Source organism: Epinephelus fuscoguttatus, linkage group LG18, assembly GCF_011397635.1.
Source record: "Epinephelus fuscoguttatus linkage group LG18, E.fuscoguttatus.final_Chr_v1".
NCBI classification, from domain to species: Eukaryota; Metazoa; Chordata; class Actinopteri; order Perciformes; family Serranidae; genus Epinephelus; species Epinephelus fuscoguttatus.
The window spans coordinates 15,674,787-15,695,718 of NC_064769.1; the positions used below are offsets into that span (position 1 = coordinate 15,674,787).

A 20,932-nucleotide genomic window follows, 5' to 3' on the forward strand; every position below is an offset into this window, starting at 1 on the left:
AATATAATGGGATAAAACCAAAGCATCATCTTCTTGGCAAGTCAATTATTGAAGGAGCAAGCTGCTTTTAAACATTAATAATGCTGCATGAATGTAAAGAAGCACTACGTCAGTGAACAGGTCACATTATGATCAATATTTGTGTCTGTTTTCATGATCATTAGAGAAAATAAACACAACCGATAAGCCATCAACATGACTGATTTAAGAAATAACATTTTTAAAAGACAAATAATTTCAGAAATTTCATTTATTTCCACTTTTTCATGTAAAAATATACATCAAGTCGGGGTTTACTGCAAAAATCATTTGAAAAGGAAAATATAGCTCTTTCTCTCCTCAGACAACAACTCTGTTTACGACAGTTCAAAATATTGGGTTTACTTTTGGGAGATTCGACATTTATTTTTGACATTTCTCTGCAACTGTATTGACAGATATGACCGGACTGAATTTAAGTTTGTGCAGCCATGCTGAGAACAAAATTTAACATAACTTAATGAGAAACTGAACTGTTCAGAAGCTTCAAAGCCTTTGAGTGTTTCTAAATTTAAAAGTGCAGCAACAAAAACTTAAAAATGTCGGGACACAAAATGACTCCAGAAGACACAACCAAACTGGAGTATGAATATAATGACAACAAAGAATGACAAGTCTGTGAACTGCATCCATGTGTAACAATGTACTACATTTTTTGAAGAAGGTCATGGACTTGTTAACAATAGGATTATATAGAGTTGTCGATGGTTTTCTAAAAGTCTGAGGCCCGTTGTTCCAGGTAACTCACATAAACTGCTTGTATAGATATCAGTGCTTGATTCTCCTGTGTCTTAATAAATTACTCACATCAGGCATAAACTTCCCAACTGAATATAAATGAGTGAAAGCTGTTGAAAACTTTTTTCCGAGAATATACAAAAGTTTCCTACAAACTAAATGCATGTATATTTTTAACCCAAATGTAACACAGTCTTCGCCCTTTTCCCCTTCACCCATTATGTGGCACAAAGAGCTTGATTGCAGAAAGTACTGTGGAAGTGGAGGTTTAATAAAACTAGCTTCTCCAGCTGGCAAATGTTTGAGGACTTGATCTGGAAGAAGAAACGACAGACAAAGCAGAGGGAGAGATTATTGAAAAAGATGTTCAGTGCTTGAAACAGCACCAGTTGTAGCAGCATTATTATAAAAAATTACCACATAACCAGTAGAGTTTTGTATTTGATGTTACTGTATGGTGCTGTTATTAACATATTGGATTTGAATATCTGTGCCAACATAAGAATGATAAAGCTTCAGTCAAGTATAAACCAGACGGTTTATATAAGTGATGCTGAGGAGCTTTAGGTTTTGTTTTTTTAAAGAGGACCATAAAAGGAAATTGGGAGTTTTAAAAGATTCAAGAGGACAAATAAACAAGCAGTGGAGCTGGACAGAGAGCTTCAGATTAAAAATAAACACAGACACACCTTGTGTCTTGTGTAATTTATCAGATATCAGTGTAAATGAAATGAAAAATAAACTGGTGAATATGTAAAAGTTTCACATAGCTCAGGACTAACTGTTATTTCATCTGGTTGTGCCGGGCTGCGAAATTATGAGTTGTTGTTTTTTTTTGTTTTTTTGTTTTTTTTTTTAAAGATTTTCATTTTGAGTTTCAGTCAGACATTATAGAGGCTTGTTCTGCATATTTGCAAGAAAATAATAATAATAACACAATCCCATAAACGTGTACAGCTTTGCAAAGAAACACAATAAGCATGAAGCAAAATTCAGTATGTGAGGGAGTCACAAAAGAAGGACCAAAAAAGACGGAGAGAGGATTATTAACAGCATGTGAATGTGTCCAATAGGCTAAGCCTCGTCTCCACACACTCCTGCACACTTCAGAGTGCATTCCACTGGAACACACCCCGGGGAACGCTGGCTGCCATGTGACACGCAGCAGCAAGCGGAGGGAGAGGCAGCATAAGAGAAGGAGAGGTAGGAAGTGGGAGTGAGGGATGAGACACCAAAAAGGAGAAACAGTAGGATGGGAATGAAAACTAATCACAAGGGGGCAATTAGTAAGGACGTGCTACTAGAGCATTCTATCATGCACCACTCATTTCAGGGACTGTGGCCTTACACAGGGGCTACAAGCATGTATGTGTGACTATTGTTTTAGATACTGGATCTCCTCTTTAAGCCTGATTTAATGTATCATTCTTGTACATGTTTTTTTTTACTCAAGGCTGAAAGTGCTAAACCATCTGTATTTTAATACAGTGAAATGGCAATAAAGTCCTACTCCAAATGAAGAAAAGACAAAGGAAAGGCAGTAAGTGAGGGCGGATGAGGTGGTACTGAATCTGAAAGGTTCTGTGGGGAACTGTGTTGTGGAAGAAAGACATGAGCTTCAGCAGAATTCAAACACACAACACATCACTGCCAAAGAGGAACAGAAAAAAGTGGGTCTGTCCCTTAATTAGTTCACACACAAGACGACAGCGAGATGACCACACTTACTGGTTTGTAGAGCCAAAGGTGTTTCCAGAGAACCCTGCAAAACAGGAAATAAGTGATAAATTGGGTGACTGTGGCAGTATAACATTATGACTGTCAGTGCGCAAAAGATGAAAAGCAACAATCCTAATGCAATTCTAATCCAAGAGCACGAGTTATCATTATTAAACAGATGTGTGTGCTGTGTACGTAACATGAACTGACACAGGCAAAGCTTTGCCACCCGGGGCTATCAGAGATAGAGATGCAGAGAGTGGATGACTGGAGCAGTAGGGCGGCCTCATGTTCAATATGTATGATTAATGACAAAGCCATTAAAGGTTGTAGAGAGGCAAAGATAACTGAACAAGTTGAGAACAAAAGAGAAACAAAAGACAACAATCACACAGAAAAAAGTGGGAGGAAGAGACACGCATGCATGTTTGGTTTTTAAAAACAGAGCTTTTTTGGTGTATAACAATCATTTGAAATTCTGAATATTCCGGGGCTCAACAATAAGTATTGCCTGATTGCCTGGGGGCAAGTTTAATGTCACATCTGTCTAGTACATCTAGCAACTCACTTGCCTGATTGAGCAAGTGGAAAAAAAAAAAAAAAGAATTAAAAACATATTTTCTTCCTGATAATGGAAGTAGCTATTGAGTGATCCATCTCACTTCCTTCTCATCTGAGTTGTGAGTTGCACATACGCACTACTGACTGGGCTGCATATGTGCAAAGGCAACATTTAAGAGCTGAAGCAGAAGTGAGCATTTTAACTATGCGTGAAAGAAGAGTTAGGTGGCGTCAGAGGATGTGGCCGAAACTCCTACGTACTGTGCAAGTTTGCTGCAAGGGTCAGAGCAAGGTGGCTCCAACATTTCTATCTTAATAAATAATATACTCAAAGCCTCCTAAAATCACCAACTAACAGAGCGAAGTGCACAGCCTCACAGTGGGCCATTACACTTGTGATTTGCACTGCTTGTGTAGCTTTACAGGATGATAAGAGGAAAATAACGGACTGATCTCAGCAGAAAGATGCTTTGTCATCATTACTATTCAACTGTACTGATGTTGGAAGACTGGCACGCAGACTCCACTTGAGTCACTGACCGAGCTGCTTGCAATATTTAACTGGCCGCTGGTAAGCAAGAGGATGTCTGAAGATGATGAGGGAAGAAAAGGAGAGGGAAAAAAAGGGGCAGCAGCAGTAGTACTCTCACCTCCCGCCTGTGGCTGTTGTCCAAAGCCTGAGAAGCTGCTGGGCTGCTGTCCAAACCCAGTGCTCTGCTGGGCCAGGCTCCCGAATGACGGCGTTGCGCTCTGAGTGGCTAGGGCACCAAAGGATGGGCCGCTGGGAGGTGAGGCAAACCTGAAAAAAGAAGCAGACACAGACGATGTGATGTGGTAAACGACTACATTAAAATATATATCAGATACTGAGTGGGGCTGATGAGACAAAATGGATAAAAACACAGCGCCATAGAGCTGCTATCAACCAGCATTTATTTATACAAAGACAGATAACAGGGAGATAAAAAGAGAAATGTATATAATTTATATATTCCTTGTTTTGCTCCTTCCAAGTAAACATGCTACAAGGTGTCAGATGGTGTGTGGGTGTGTGTGTATTTGTGTGTATGTATGAGGATTGAGTGACAGGGGTTTAAGCGGTAATCCCACTCCCATTGACTCCCAAGGGAGAGAACAGGGAGAATAAGCAAAACAGAGGAGGTGGGGGAGAGAGAGAGCAGGCCAGTTTAATCTGCGGGCAGCATGAACCCGGAGTGAGATTATCTGAGGGGAATAATCTAGTCCTGCACAAGGCTGCAGAGTTTTGGGCTCATGCAGCCATGCTCACCATAGCAAAACATGCACATGGTGGACAATTTAAGGAAACCCCTGCCACCTTAAGTCTGATCTGTTGAGTTAGAAGAAAAGAATTTAACATGTGTATTACACTGTGAAAGCAGCCTCCCGTAGTATTTACACAAGGTTTCAATGGGACTCCCAAAACTTGCTCCATTTGGTTTATTTCATCACGTAATCACTATAATGTTAATAGAGGGTTTAACAATATGGCGAACGCTGCTCATCAGTGGCTTTATGTGTTATGCTTTGAAATGGCCCGATGAGCGAGAGAGCACACAGATGTTCCGATTCACAAAAAAAGGTGATCCACCCTGCTGGCAAAATCCTGCTGCTCTGCTCCACCCTCTGTGTTGCACAGACAGCCTGGTGACACTGACATCCTCAAAGTAAACAGCTGGTTTTAATGTGTCACACTACCTATTTACTATAAGATTGGGCCTCATAAAACATCAGCTGATTTTGCCTTGATTGTCAGATTTGACTGAAACCAAAAGGACGAAAAAAGATACACCTGTATATTAAGGCTTTCTCTTTTTATTTGGAATTCAAAAATTAAATGTTAAAACTAGGGCCATAATGGTACATGTATTTGTGTCTAACCGTTCAGTACGCAACTTTCGGTTCGGCACGACCCAGTACCAAATTATTGGGCGCAGGATATTATTTTATTTTATTTTAATTCCGTTTTTGCGAGCCGAACCATTTAAAATATTTAGTTCCCCAACGGACATAATTGAGTGACGGACCGAGTCCCGTAAATCTCCACTTTCACTTTGTGCAGCGCATTCTCGCATTTTGACAACATGGCAAGTGAGCCTGACGAACCTGAAGACCCACCCGCAAACCTTAAGTCCTCCGTTTGGGAACACTTTGGTTTCAGGGTAAAAAACGAAGATGGAAATAAACAAGTGGACAAGACAAAAGCAGTGTGCCGACACTGCAGAACAGTGGTCGGGTATGTACTTGGAAACACATCTAATGCTAACGCATCTAAAGCGACACCACCCGAGTTTGAACATTAACCGGCACGACTAGAAAAAGCAATCTGGTGCAAACTACGATATCGTCGTCGTTCAAAAAGAAAGAGCGTTTCCCTGACCATCATGCTAAAGAAATAACCAACGCCATTGGAGTTGAGTAAAATTGTTTAAGCTGCACTTTAGATAAGCATGTTTTGTTTACTGCACTTTAACAAAGTGGGAAAGCTAAGTAAGTTCCTAGTAAAACTGAATCTGAGCAGGCTTTAAAGCTGACCAGCTGCACTGTACTTTTTATTTTATTTGAGTAAAACTGTTTAAGCAGAAATGTATATTTATATTTTTCATTCCAAAAATGTGTTAAAAAAACAGCAGGATTTTATTTTTCACTTTTATATTTCTATTTTCATTCAAACAATGTGAAAAAGCAGGATTTTATATATATTTGTTTCATTCAAAAATTGTGTAGAAAGAGTTAACTGCTGTGGTGGTATGTTTTAATAAGGTTACCAATAAGTAAAAGATATTTAATAGTTGTCTATTTTTTTCATTACTGTACCGAGAAAAAAAAAAAAAAAAAAACCGAACCGTGACTTGTGTACCGAGGTACGTACCGAACCGTGATTTTTGTGTACCGTTACACACCTAGTTAAAACTGAAGTGAACTATTCGAATTCAAATTTAGTCCATAAGCACAACAGAAAGTTAGTGGCGTAAATATAAATATACTGATACATATTGATTCTGAATATTAGAAACTGTTTCAAACTAGTTTGAAGTTGTGTGCATTATGGTCCAGCAGAGGGTGTCAGCTTGATTGACTGACCTATCGTTCAATTAAATAGACACATAAAAATGGAGGCCACTAGTGAGCAAAGCTGTGCTGATCTGATAATGATGACACAGAATCACCTGAGAGGAAGTGCGAGGAAGAGTTTTGGGTCTACACTGTTGATGGGATGTCATTTCACAACATGGGTTGTGTTTTAATTCATTTGAACAGACAATTTCTTTGAACCTGACTTTTCAAAAAAGTGACAACCCTATTGTATATGTTGCCAAATAAGTCCAGATCGATTTATACTACTGCGTATTACTCTTATTTTTAGCTAGCTGGCTGCTATTATGAAAGAGAAGATCTTACCAATTAAGTAGCTGCTGAAAAATCCGCATTAATTACTCAATGAATGTGCAATATTGTCTTCTACATATACCTAAAAACTATTTTTATAGCCAACGCTTTTTAAACCTCTCAAAGAGCATACTTATTTTCTTACCCAAATCCTCCCATGTTGGCAGCCGCTGTCCCCTCTCCAAACACTTTACCAGCTGACGAACCCATGTTGTTGGAGAAGGAAGCGCTCGAGCCAAATGTTGCTCCACCGCCAAAAGCTGGGGGACTACCAAAGGAAGGGGGACTCCCAAACACAGGAGCACTGCCAAAACCACCTGTAGTGAGGAAAAAAGATAAGTGCTTAAAAAGGTTTTGTAACAGAAAGCAGAGGAAGAAGAGTTACAGAGTACTCAGCACTGTTTCTATTGAGAACGATAAAGAAAAGGGTCAGTCACGATGCAGTCTCTGTGGATTTTCAGTAGGGCTGTAACAGAACATGTATTTGTATTGAACAGTTTGGTACGCGACTTTCGGTTCGGCACGACCCTGTACCAAATTATTGGGCGCAGGATATTGTTTTATTTATTTATTTTTTTAATTTTAATTTCGTTTTTGCGAGCCGAACCATTTAAAATATATAGTTCTCCAACGGACATAATTGAGTGACGGACCGAGTCCGACCGTAAATCTCCGCTTTCACTTTGTGCAGCGCATTCTCGCATTTTGACAACATGGCAAGTGAGCCTGACGAACCTGAAGACCCACCCGCAAACCTTAAGTCCTCCGTTTGGGAACACTTTGGTTTCAGGGTAAAATACAAAGATGGAAATAAACAAGTGGACAAGACAAAAGCAGTGTGCCGACACTGCAGAACAGCGGTCGGGTATGTACTTGGAAACACATCTAATGCTAACGCATCTAAAGCAACACCACCCGAGTTTGAACGTTAACTGGCACGACTAGAAAAAGCAATCTGGTGCAAACTAAGATATTGTCGTTGTTTAAAAAGAAAGAGCGTTTCCCTGACCATCGCGCTAAAGAAATAATCAACGCCACTGGAGTTGAGAAAAATCGTTTAAGCTGCACTTTAGATATAAGCATGTTTTGTTTAGTGCACTTTAACAAAGTGGGAAAGCTAAGTAAGTTCCTAGTAAAACTGAATCTGAGCAGGCTTTAACGCTGACCAGCTGCACTATACTTTTTATTTTATTTGAGTAAAACTGTTTAAGCAGAAATGTATATTTATATTTTTCATTCCAAAAATGTGTTAAAAAAACAGCAGGATTTTATTTTTCACTTTTATATTTCTATTTTCATTCAAACAATGTGAAAAAGCAGGATTTTATATATATTTGTTTCATTCAAAAAATGTGTAAAAAGAGTTAACTGCTGTGGTGGTATGTTTTAATAAGGTTACCAATAAGTAAAAGATATTTAATAGTTGTCTATTTTTTTCATTACTGTACCGAAAAAAAAAAAAAAAAAAACGAACTGTGACTTGTGTACCGAGGTACGTACCGAACCGTGATTTTTGTGTACGGTTACACCCCTAATTTTCAGCCATGGTGTGACATAGGATATTTCACTTATTTGGAGGGCATTTTTCTTTTCTTCACAGTTCTGCTTGGACTCCTGTGTTAATATGAATACACATACATCCCACTTGTGGTCTGAAACAGGGCTTACATTACCTAAATGAGCAGTAACTGTAAACACGTAAATAGATTTTTAAAAATGAGTGAATTTTGTTTAGCATTTTTCCCTATTGTGTCTCACAGGAAAGTGTCTGAACACGGTGAATACAGTTATGATACCGTGTCTTGCTGTGCTCAGTACATTAATGTTTTGTAACAACACGCTGTGGCAGCTTTAAGACAGGATGACTCCTTCACACCAGCTCAAAGCTTTAGAGGTAGGAGTGGCAGGGGAGAAAGGGTGTACTGAAATTACAGCCTGGCTACCAGCATGCCCCATAAATAATTGATTGAGCTAATGTAACAAGATTACATTCCCTGTACATAGGCCAGTGATAGGGCATTAGTGTGTGCTGAGTGGTACCAATATCCCAGTGGAGCTAAGAGATAGCTTGGATCACTGCTAACTTAACAACCATACTTTTTTTTTTTTTAAGATTTCAAAGATTTGAAAAGGAAAAAAAAGGGCTCAATTTAATCTTGAAAACTAAGTAATCTATTTGAGAAGCAATTAAGTTATTTCTTTATTCTTAAACTTGCTCTGCAACTAATTTAATTTGCACTTGATCCATTCTAAATTGTTAATCTGCTAAATAATCTGGGCGCATAGGAGGAGGCTAAATGTCCTTTCTTATTTTTACAAGTTTATCAAAGAGGGAATCAGCACAGCACTTTTAAAGCAGCGAGCCTGTAACCCAAATGAACCACACGTCTTGACACATGGTGTTTTTTTGCACCTTCAAATCCATTGTTGTCAATGTAAACATGTGGAGTGTGCGCTCAAAAGTGAGAGCGATGCCATAGCTGGCACGACGGCTGCACTGAGCACCGCACACTGCATAACACGTGATAAAACAACCAATCACAGCTGGCAGAAATCTTTCCTTTCTCCCAGAGCTTTCTAAACTGTCACATGGACAATATTTAAAGCTTCATACAAACTTAAATAATAATAAAAATAAATAAATAACTCTTGGAAGAAGATCAGCTTCAAACCCTGGATTTTTGGTAAGTAGGCTATGATGCAGTGCAGGTTATGGTCGCTTAGCAACGCAAGGTGCAACCTGCCTCCACACCTTTAAAAGTTGGCACAGAGTAGGCATTAGAGTGGCACCAAACGCCCGACCTTGCGTTTTTCAGGCTGTAAAAGATGTGGCACGTGTCCCGGCCCTGTCTGATATTAAATCCTGCATACAAAACTATTACTGCATATACTTATATATATATATCACAACTAAAATGACAGTTTCAAAATAACATAGTTCAAATATATAATTTAAATCTTTTAGTGTATCTAATATGCATATGCACTATGACTGGTGGTGTTCAGAGGTAACATTGCATCAGCAGTACTCTGGCAGGTTATGACGGAGCATGACTACCTCACTTTCTGCTCTGCTGGGGCGAGGAGATAAGGGCACTTGCTGTAGCTCAGGTGATAAAGGAGAAAGCAATGTCAAGAGACAGCTGATGTGTATAATGCGATTACGTATAGGTGCCCAGGGTTTCTATTACAGCCATCTCGTTATCACTGAAACTTACACATCACTGAGCCAGAGCCCCTTCACCAAGCCCTCCGAAAAATGTGACATAATAGAGAATATCAAACATCACAGATGGAAGCTCTATCAGGTGAATATGTGTAAGCGGGGAATTATGGAATGATGTATTATCTAATAATGCTAATATTTACATTTGCTAGACCCTTTGCTCAGTTCTAATTAGAAAAATAATCCCCACCCTAAGGATGTATGAAAGCACATGGAAATACGCTTGTTTTGAAAATGTCAGCACTACAGACGCAAGCATCATGAAAGTATCTAAGACAGCAAGGACTGCAGAACCAAAGTGCTTTTAGAATAAAAAGCAGTATACCTGCTTTTGTTGGAGTTGAGAAGGAGCCAAATCCTTGGGATGCGACAGTCCCTGCACCAGCACTGAAGGTCCCACTGGGTTTCTGCTCACCAAAGGAGGACTGTCCAAAGCCAAAGGACTTGGCACCACTGTTCCCAAAAAGACTGGTGGCACCTAGAGGAGAAATAAGCAGATAAATGTATCTGTCAAGAAAATGGGGATTTGTTTCTTGTATAGTTGCCATTTGGTTTCCAGTATGGTAAAGGTGTAACACTTATTTAACAGTATGTGACCAAAAGTTAGGATAAAAATAAAAGCCTACCTGTCTGAGCAGGCTGCCCAAACCCTCCTGTGGTGGCAGTGGTGCCGAACGGGTTCTTGTTGGCGGCATCTTCGCTTGGTTTGCCTCCGAGGCCAGAGAAGAACCCTCCACCAGCAGCTGAGCCCGCTGTGCTGGCTGCATTTGTACCAAACAGAGTCCCACCTGATGATGGCTGCTGCTGAGGGACAAACACAGTGTGTCCAGAAGATTGGGGTATTATTCTATTATAACACAACACTATACACGGCTTGCTCTACCAATTAAAAAATAAATCTTTCTGAGAAAAAAAGAGACAGAAAATGATACCTGTCCAAATACACTCCCACTGCTAGCTTGTTGGCCAAACACAGGGGTGGCAGAAGAGCAGCCAAAACCTGCAATGAGAGGGAAATGAGTAAGACATTATGCGTTAACTCTGCACTACAAGATGTCATGTAGCCAATGATGCCACATATATGCTCTTGTCATCACTATATATCTTCCTTTTCTTCCAGTGTCATAAAACAGAATGAGCTAACTCTGGACCCTCTGCCCCCCTTAAAATCTGCACACAGGGATGACAAGCTGCATCAAACTGCTGAGCTGACACATTAGCATCAGCTGTCCACAGAGACACACACATTCCCATACAGTGTTGGGAATTCAGAGAATCTTTGGGAATGGGACAACACCCCTCGTGCCACCCTCCTTACTCAGATTGCCACACCACCCCAAATCTCACAGCCAGTCCCACACCTGCAGCCCACTCAGGCAGGCAGTATACTATTATACAGACACAATCCCCTGCAACATGAAGGCCTTACAACCAAAAGAAGCGTCACATTTGACTTCAAACACCACAAATGTGCAGTGTGATTAGCTGAATGGGTTGATGCTTTCACACAGCCTCTTTTACATGTCCACTGCCCTTCACAGATTTAATACAATTAACTGGTTGTCAGATGTTGTTAGCTTTAACACTGTCGGACAAGACTCAAGTATTTGTAGCTGTAGTTCTGATCAGTAAATTTCTGAGTGACAACAACATCTCTGGCTGACTTGTTTTCTGTCTTTTTTTTTTTTTTTTTTTTTTTACGGCTGACTGGTTTGAAACTGTGAACCTTGTGCACCCCATTACTTTGAAAGCCTGAAGGTGTCATTTTCTAATTCATAAATAGCCACAGGCCTCCAATATGGATTTGGTGAACTGAAGATGCTGTGCTGAGGTGGAATAATGTAATGACTTGGGTCAGTCAGGTTCAGTGTAACACTGGCCATTAAGTAAACGTGAAACTATGATTTGCATATGCTGTAGCACATACAAGAAAAATGAGAATCACTTGGCAAAAGTGCATGTTGGAAAGAAGCCCATATAACAATGGTGAGAAAGGCAAAAGAGCAATCGATGTAAAAAGGGCGAAGCTGATGTTGAGGATGGGTATGAAGGGCGATTTGGGCATATTTTAATAGAATGGTATGGGCGAAAATTAAGCTAATAAAAATCCTCTACTGTGTCGTTGTCCACCTCAGTCTGCTAGTGTTGCTGTTGGTTGGTTTGTGCACCCTCTGCAAGCTGCTGTCTGTACTTAGCCAAAGATCTTTAGTGAGGGAAGAAGCTCTGCTCTGTGACACCATGAACCACTGCAGGTGTACCGAGTGTTGAGTACAATTCAGATATATAAGCCTATTTAACATTTGAGTAAATATACGCACTGGATCAAACTCAGCATCGGCAGATACGCAATCTCTATAGCTATAATACCACACACATTACTCAGTGGGAAGAAATAAAACAGCTACCCACAAACTCTTACCATATTGTACCAATGAGCAGTAAGATATCAAGTGCAGACTCACTCACCTGCAGGCTGTCCAAAGCTGAATCCTGCCGATGAGGATGTGGTGGTGTTGCTGCCAAACACAGACCCTTGTCCAAACCCAGAGCTCTGGCCAAATGCTGGTGCTGTGGTTTGTCCAAACAGCCCGGAGCCAGTGCTGCTGGCTGTGTTGGCGCTGCTCGTGCCAAAGGAGAAGGAACTAGCGTTGGTAGCAGTAGCGGCACCAAAGAGACCTCCTCCAGTAGTCGCACTGTTGGAACTTGCACCAAAAGCTGACTGGCCAAAAGAAAAGCCGCTGGCTGTTCCGGTGTTGCTGGCTGGCTGGCCAAAGCCGCTCACCTGGCCAAACACAGATTTGCCGAAACCAGTTCCAGCTGATGTACCAAATGCGGTTGAGCCAAATCCTGTGGAAGCTGGGGCTGAAGGGGCTGAAGGGGCTGAAGGGGCTGAGGGGGCTGAGGGGGCTGAGGGGGCAGAAGGCGCTGAGGGAGCTGAAGGCGCTGAAGGGGCTGATGGCTCGGAGGGGGTTGCAGGGGATGTGGAAGCTGGAGGTGCCGCAGGTTGCCCAAACACAGCGTTAGCAGCAGTAGTTGTTGTACTGTTAACAACAGCAGGGGTGGGAGTCGTGGTTGTAGCAGCGGCTGTGCTGATAACTGGTGTTACTCCAAGAGAACTGCTGTCTGTTGTCGCAGGGGGAGGCTGAGTGAAAATGGAACCTGGTTTGTCAGAACTGGGCACCTGGAAGGCTGTTGGAGCTACCTGGGAGACAGGTGCTACAGCAGGGGTGGCAGCACCTGATGTAGGCGCAGATGCAGTGGTGGTGCTACTGTCTGGGGTTGCTTCTACTGTGGGGGCCGCACTGTCTGGTGTTGGAGGGGTGGCTTCAGTTGGTGGGGAGATGTAGGGGGGAGGTTCTGGGGTAGGGGCAGTTGTTGCCAAGGGTGGTGTTGGTGCTGTTACTGTGGTTGCTGTGGTTTCTGTGACGCCTGCATCCGCTGCGGGCTCAGGAACTACAAGGGGTTTGGCGCTCTCAGCATCTGGTACAGATACAGGTTCTTTCTCAGGGGGTGGTGTGGGTTCTGAAGGTTCTGGGGAAACTTTTGGTTCCTCTGTGGAGTCTGCAGGAGCTGCAAGAAGACTGCTAAAAGACGTAGGTAAAGCTGAGGCAGCTGAGCCGGACTGGGGGACAGAGAAGGCCGGCTTGGGGTTCGGTTCTGGAGGCTTGAACAAACTGCCTGACCCTGCTCCTTTGCACAAGTCTGCTCCTGCAGAATCTTCTGTAGACTTTTGGAGACCTGTACCAAAGCTAAACTGTGCTGTTCCCTTGAGTCCCATTTCCCCAAAGGTAAATGAGCTAGCAGTGGGTTTGCTGGTGGATGAATCTTTAGCTTCTTCTCCATGGCCCACACGGAGCCCAGAGAAACCGCCCAGAGTCTCTCCTCCTATTGTCTTGATGGGCTGTGGCTCTATCCTGAGGGGAGCTGTGGTAGGGGCTGGTTTCTCTCCTGCTGTGTTTGAAGGCAGGGTAGGAGACGCAGTGCCAAGAGCAGGGGAGGTAGACTGTGGGGTGAGGGAGAATGGCTCCTCTCCGGTCTGGCCAAACATCATCTTGCCATTTCCACCAAAGGCGAATTTACTCACATCCTTCACTGGAAAGAGACAATGGGAAAAAGACAACATAAAGACGGCATGTAGATTTTAAATCTTACAACTATCTGTTACCAAGTTGCTGTATTATTTTTACCTTGTGAGATTCCAGCTCCCTGTGTGACAGAGGCAAAACTGAAGCCTGTGGACCTGCAAATGAAAATTGAAGTCACAATGAAACAACAGTGAGAACAGATTAAGCTTCTGTAAGGTAACTAATTTCTGAGTGAAAAAGACTACATGGGCAGGGCATCATTTCAAGAGGGTTTTAATCAAATCGCTGGAGTATCTAGAGAATCACACAGATATGAAGCTGTAGGTGACTGCTCACCCCCACCCTCACCTCTCACACCTCTGTGGTTAGATAAGGAGTCAGGGGCAGAAGGGAAAATGAATGAATCAGGCCTGAACAACTCTCTTTTGGCCCCTGATGTTGCTCCGATAGTTAGGGTCAATTGCAGTATTATGAGATGGAAGGTGTTAGTTGGTTGCCCCAAATCACATTTGATTGGATAAATAAATTGATGTGTACACCTTCAAGTCCAGGATGAGTCATCAAAAATATTTCTATTTATTTATTTTTTTAATGTTTGCTTTGTCTTACGATAAATAAAATCAAGATGTTAGGCCTTTTTTATTTCAGAATGCGTCTTTAATTTCATAAGTTGACTGACCCTGATGCAAAGGAGAAACCTTTGCTGGCGCTTTGCTCTACTGAGCTCACAGGAGCTGCTGCAACATCTGTTTTGGCGGATTGACCTGAAAGACAGAAGGTTATGATGTCAATCAAAATGACGTGAGGTGCCAGGATTTTGCAAACCTATGGTCAAGAATCATAATTAATGTTCTTGTCTGCAATTTTCCTGATGTGTACCCAAATCAGGGGGATAGGCAAGAGGAAGCTTATGCATGTATGTATGTATATCTAACCAATGCTTACCAAACACGAAGCTTGTCTGTGGGACGGGTGTACTTTCACTGGTCATCTTCTGGATACCTTGGGCAGGATTCTGCAAAGACAGTTTTAAAAAGGTATTTGCTATTACAGCCTAATTCTGCAAAGCCTTAATACAGAGGAAACTATCCATTATGTGTGTAAGATTAAAAAGTAATTATGAAAGTGCCTTTGAACAACTGCTGTATGTCACAGTACAGGCTGTGAGCTGCAATCTTAAGGCAGACTTCAAAAACATCAAGTGTGAAGTGCACACACGTGGCTACAGATCAGCATGTTCAGGTCATTCCCATCAAATTGAACTTGAACCTAAACAGTGACGGAGATGTGTGCGAGGAGTTCCCCTGTCACCCAACTGCAATTTGTAACATCAACATTGGAGGGACCTGGGACATTTCTCACCCGTGCAGTTTACGGTCTGTGTTCACACGCAAAACTGTCAGCAGTATGTGAATTCTTGCAAGTTAAATGTTGTTTAAAATTGCACGGAAAAAGGGATACTAACACTGAAAATGCTTGATTTTGAGTATTTAAGTAACAGCATGTAAATGGATAAAACAAATACACTGAAGATATTTATCATCCAAACCTTAAACCTGGAAATTTTGACCAATACAGGTTATCAAGTGATCACATTTTTGTTTCTACAGGACTACAGGATAGCATGCCACTTGAATGATAGTCATACAGTGAAATAGCTGTGTGGGTGTACGGACATACTGCAGGATGAGTGACAGCTTGGTGAGTGATGGAGAGATGTAGTACTCACTCGTTTAGCCTGGTTGGAAGAAACTGCTGCGAAGATGGGAGCTGCTGGATCTGGTGCTGATGAGCTGGAAAAGAGAGAAGAAGAAAGAGGATCGAGTGTTCAGGTGTTTGTTTTTAATTTTGTCCACATGAAACAAACACAACACACACCTTATGATTCATGCTCAATAAAATGAGGGAGCCACAACCAAAAGCCTGGTCACTGCTACCAAGTATTTCCTTTGTGTAGGGCTGGACAACAATGTAGTATTACTGTTCATCATCTCTCTATATAATCTGTCACTACGTGGAATTTTAAATTCTTGGGAGTATATATTTTTTGAGAATTTGGAGATTTTGTTCTGGTAAAACAAAATACAACGAGCTGGGAATCATTAGAAGAAAAGTCTGATCCATTACTGTACTGTGAGATAAAGAGTATGCTAGTACAGAATCAGGTAAAAGCCCACTTTAATAATCATCTTTCTCTCACAATATCTCGATTTGCTCTTTTGTTATTGTGAGCAGGCTTTATTTAGGAAGAGCCCCGAGGAAGGATGGCCGGCTGAAATATCAAGCACAAAAGTGGAGCACGGCCCAGTGAGGCAGAAAGAGTAAGGTGCAGGAGACTGGAAGGGGCAAAACAAGAGCGTGAATGATGGAGTGAATAAAGAGCCAAATGAATGACATGAAGAAAGCGAAGGGAAGAGGATAATGGTATGAAAGAGACAATTAAATAGTGTGCATACAGTGCAGCCTAAGTATTCACACTGCTTAGCTTTGGCTCAGTTACCCAGCGTATTGGTTTTCAAATTAAACCGTGAAATATAAACTGAACAATAAAAGCTTAAAAAAAAAAAAGATGTGTATGATGAGTGTATAGAAGAGATGTAATAATACTCGAGGAACCAAAGGAAAGTGCTGGCCTCTGCCCATCATGTGCACTGGCTAAGATAAGGTGGAGTCAGTGACCTGATAAATCTATGCCGGGGAGACACCCTCAAAACAAACACCAGACCCCTTGCGGACTCACAGTGACAGACTGTCTACTCACTGTCTCTGAAATAAATCCATGTGGACACAGGCATTATTTAACGCCATAAATATTACATAAGATGCTTAATATTAGACGGGAAATACATAGGAGAGATTAGACAGATAAAACAGATGGATTAAGAAGCACTTTATTAAAGCCAACAAGAAATTTGCGAAAAGGGAAGGGAAAAGGGAAATTGCAAAATCCTAATTAAGATTATCTGCCATATCAATTCAAATGTGACCTGTAACAAAAAGACTCCACTCTAATTCAAAGAGAAATGCATGAAAACCAGTAAGGACATTCATTTTGAAGCTTTGAAGTATTCTGGTAATAACCAAACTGCACGTCTGCAGCAGCGGACAATGACTGAGGGGCAAAAAGCAAAAATGCGTCACCAGTGAGTGCCTACAAACTACAAATATTGTGTGAATAGTGACAGTTATTCTAGGAAATAAGATTAAGAAATAGTAGTGTCTGCCTGCAGGTTTTCTTTCTTAAATCAGTGCTATTAACCTCCCAGGGCCTCATGACGTACCAGTTCTCTGTATAGCTTTATAACTTTGGATATATTCCTGACATTAACTGTCTGGAAATAAAAGTGGTTGTCATATTTTTTTTTATCTCTTCACTAATCTGCAGTAAGGAATGTGATACCACATTTAAATCAATAAAATGAATGATGTAATGCTGGATGGAAACAGTGTCTGCTACATTACAAGTTTCCTGAACCAAGATTACATATTGTCATCCAGTCTGAGCAACCTTTAGGTTTCATACAGTAATATCTAACTGACAACCTGATACAATATACAGTCTGTTTTTACTTCTACTTTCATTCTTGGACCAAAACCTCAACTGCCTTTACACTACACACTAGCTGTCATTTACTTACAGACATTTTATTACACAACTTAAAAGAAATCTGTATCATTTTTAAATTTTACCTCATGATATTGGCAATCGGCATAGGAGGCCCTTTGTCCTTGAGCTCCTGGACATTGACCACCTGAGGAACAGTCTTCAAAGTGGACTCCGTTAAAGAAGCACTGACGACAACTGGAACACACACAAATGCATATGTGGGCACATACAGAGATGTACAATGCTTATATTTAACAAAAAAAAAAGAGCATTTAAAGCAGGTGTATTCAAATTAATGTAATGTTTCCATGGTGATTTAAACCTGGTTTGAATTATACCGAAACAGTTTAGCAAGTGATTCTCAGTTAGGATGGAGCACACGCTGCGGTCGGACATAAAGCTACCAGGTTCAAATTACTTGGTCTGGAACAGTGGTTCTCAAATGGTGTGCCGATGCCAATCCAGGTGTGCCAAGGGATTTTGTGATAACCACACATTATTTTTGCAATATTCAACTGGGCCGATACAAAAAGTTATGAATGAATGTTTACTTGACTGAATCAGTATGCTGTGTGCACCCATTTCCTAATAAAGAGGCAAATTCTACCTAAAATATGTATTTTTATTTAATTTAACTTAAAAAACTTTCACAGGGAACCTATTTGTCACCGTTCGTGTTTAAATGGGTGTGTTATCGGTGCTTTGATGGCATTTTAAAATGTTTAAAATGGATTTTTGAATGACTTTGTTCATAAAAATTTCACGAGTAATAGTTGATTGTCAACTGTTATTTGATATTAATAAATAAAAACAAATATTTTTGTTGCGATAAGAGTCATAACACCTGTTATAGAGGCTGCTGTGCACAGATATAAATACAGGTGAGCCTTGAGATTTCAGCTTGGGCACACAAAGTTTGAAAACCACTGGTTTGGTGTATGTCTCCCCCTGGTGACTTACAGTGGCCATTGCAATAGACTATAATGCAAACAGTTTCTTCTTATACACACGGTGCTGCCCATAACAAGTGGATACATCTTTTAATACCATATATAAATGAATAAATAATTAATTAATTTCAGTTGCAATAAAAGGTTCATGAGGGCTGCATGTTCTTCCTACCTGTCTTCTGATTGGCCATCTGCCTGCGCAGAGCTGCAGTGGCTGCAGCCTGTTGGGCAGGGATGGTGACAGGGATGCTCCTCTCAGTTGGTGGGGCTCCATGTTTTACTGTCTTTGTAGCAAGAGCGGTACTCTCAGCCCCACTGAGGTTGATCTTATTGGTTGGAACTGAAATATAAATACAAAGCATGTGAAACAAAGCATGTTCACTAGTGTTCAGCAGCTGCACTCTGTGCTACATGTGACATTTACAAGCAGTCATCTTGTGGCTTTGAGTGCCAAACAACTCTTTAGCAACTGTTGATGTGATTTACTCACCAGGGCTGGCAATAGGGCTGAGTCCAAAGCCCATTCCTGGCACTGAGTGAATTTTTGTTAAAGGGGTGGACTGGATGGCACCGAAGCCTGGCTGGATAGACGGGGTCCTTACAACTGTGGGGTGGCGGGGGGTGGACAGTGCTGGAGGAATGACAGTAAGGGGAAGGGGTTCTGGCTGTAGTTCCTCCTCCTCCAGCTCCAAGTCAGCTGGGTGAGGCTCCAGGGACTGGGACAGGGAGGACGTAGAGCTTACATCATCCAAGTCCTCGTAGTATTTGGGTGAAAGGAAGGCTGAGCGAGACAGGTTGGCTGGAAGAGACAGATAAAGAACACTGAGATCAGCAATAACTGTGGAATAGCTGCATTATAGTTATATTAACATAACCACAAAGTTCTTGTCAGTAAACCAAATTTAGTTTGAGCAGGATACCTGGTGCAGTTGAGCGGACCGGGGGCATCTGTCCCTTTGAGAGGAAGTTACGCAGCTGGGACTGTTTCACTGGTGATATCTTCACTGTGAGGGAACATTTACAGTTATCACGTGTTGAAATTAAGAAATGTGTTATTCTTTTTTTTTTTTTATTATTAAAAAAATAAATAAAGACTGATACCTGGAGATTTGGCTTTGGTCTTAGGAGGGCTGGTGTCCAGCCTGGCTTTCAGGAGTGCATCCCTTAAACTTTCAAGCTCACCTTCCAAACTGTCATAAAACGCAAATACAAGTTGTTAAAGTTGCGAACAGTCGAGGTTAACTTGAAATATTAAGTCTCTGATTTCCAAACCTACTCCGCAGTCTTCTCTCTTACAACAAACTCAAAATCTACAGAAGCTAATACTCAAATCCCTGAGATTTTCCCATTCCTCCACCCCTCCTCCTTGTTCTTGGCCAGCTCCTACCCAGCAGTTGTTGATGTAGCAGGACTGCAGCTTATAGTTGGAGCAGTTGTCTTGTTGTAGAGGCGCAGGGAAGTGAGTTGCTTAACCAACTGGTCCAATCGGTTCTTCTGCTGGTTGATAATGTACAAGTTGTTGGCCAGCGTAGTGAACAGACCCTCACGCTCTGGCACGACCATGTGTCTGTGAAGAAGAGGAAAAATTGCATGACAAATGATATTTTACCCCAGATCTTTTCAGTATCAAATACTCAAATAGGTGGTGTTTCGTTCTTACTTCTGCTTTTTCTTCTTCTCCAGGTGCTTCTCCCATTCCACATCCAGCACGTCATTGACGTCCTCCACAGCAAACATAACGTACTGGTACAGCCTGCGAATCTCCTGAAGAAGGACAAAAATCATAGAATCAACACATTGCTATAAATATGTGGGTGGCTTATTTAAAGTCTTTGTGAAAAGTATCCATTCATGCAAACATTTCACCTTGAGCTGTTCCTCGCTGCGGGGATCCAGGGGTTTTTTGTACAGCAGCTGTCTGTAATTTCTGTCTCTGCTCAGCTCACTCTGGGCCTTGGCTTCCTCTGCTCCAGCAAAGCCCTCCAGTAAGGTGGTCTTCAGTGTACCAATGTCCCCATGGAGAGACTACAAATCAGGACGAGAAATAAACAAGTTGAAAAGGGATAGCTATAATTCAACAAAGAGACCGCAACGACTACACTAAATTAAAAAAGAAAAAATAAAACTTTATGACAATGTTGAGTGGAAGTGATTATTTTGCTGCTTTTGTGTCCAGGAATGCTGCTGTTTTCCCTAACTTTAATGTCTGGGCAATACCAGTAAGTCTAAAAAGGTTTGTTTGTTTATGGTACATACCAGTGGTTGTTAAACTTTTTTTTAATGATGCACCCTCTTCAAAATATTTTTTTCAGCAAAGCACCCCTGACCAGGAACAAACATTCTGGGTGGGAAAAAGCCTGTCTACAGAGGTACAATACAGCACTGTGCCATTAGTCACAACAACCTTGTAACTGAAAAACACTGAAATGCTACATTTCAAATGTTAATAATCTATCACCAAATTCATGGCAAACCAAAAAGCAGGGGAGATAGTAACAGCATCAAATCCATGTCTGTGTAAAAGGGACAACCAGCAGGATGCGGGCATGGACAGGACGGGCATGACGTTTTGAATGTGTCATTTGCATAAAAATGCAAA

At 41.3% G+C, this 20,932-nt stretch overlaps 1 protein-coding gene across 2 annotated transcripts in view; it reads right to left on the minus strand.

Moving 5' to 3' along the window:
- Positions 1-232: 232 nt before the first annotated feature.
- nup214 (nucleoporin 214) overlaps positions 233-20,932 on the minus strand; it is a 41,169-nt gene continuing 20,469 nt past the window's right edge. Inside the window, exons 17-36 of one of the 2 annotated variants that reach the window (XM_049603884.1) lie at positions 20,200-20,358; positions 19,994-20,097; positions 19,721-19,900; positions 19,435-19,523; positions 19,254-19,337; positions 18,824-19,132; positions 18,506-18,673; positions 17,467-17,578; positions 15,506-15,569; positions 14,722-14,791; positions 14,456-14,540; positions 13,879-13,931; positions 12,158-13,783; positions 10,624-10,691; positions 10,318-10,492; positions 10,017-10,169; positions 6,611-6,782; positions 3,708-3,856; positions 2,506-2,539; positions 233-1,091 (exon numbers count right to left, since the gene is read on the minus strand). In XM_049603884.1, the coding sequence (XP_049459841.1) occupies positions 1,055-1,091; positions 2,506-2,539; positions 3,708-3,856; positions 6,611-6,782; positions 10,017-10,169; positions 10,318-10,492; positions 10,624-10,691; positions 12,158-13,783; positions 13,879-13,931; positions 14,456-14,540; positions 14,722-14,791; positions 15,506-15,569; positions 17,467-17,578; positions 18,506-18,673; positions 18,824-19,132; positions 19,254-19,337; positions 19,435-19,523; positions 19,721-19,900; positions 19,994-20,097; positions 20,200-20,358 (3,891 nt within the window). In that variant the 3' untranslated portion in view covers positions 233-1,054. Of the gene's footprint in view, positions 1,092-2,505; positions 2,540-3,707; positions 3,857-6,610; positions 6,783-10,016; positions 10,170-10,317; positions 10,496-10,623; positions 10,692-12,157; positions 13,784-13,878; positions 13,932-14,455; positions 14,541-14,721; positions 14,792-15,505; positions 15,570-17,466; positions 17,579-18,505; positions 18,674-18,823; positions 19,133-19,253; positions 19,338-19,434; positions 19,524-19,720; positions 19,901-19,993; positions 20,098-20,199; positions 20,359-20,932 lie in introns of both variants that reach the window. The other variant, XM_049603883.1, reaches the window with a different exon arrangement.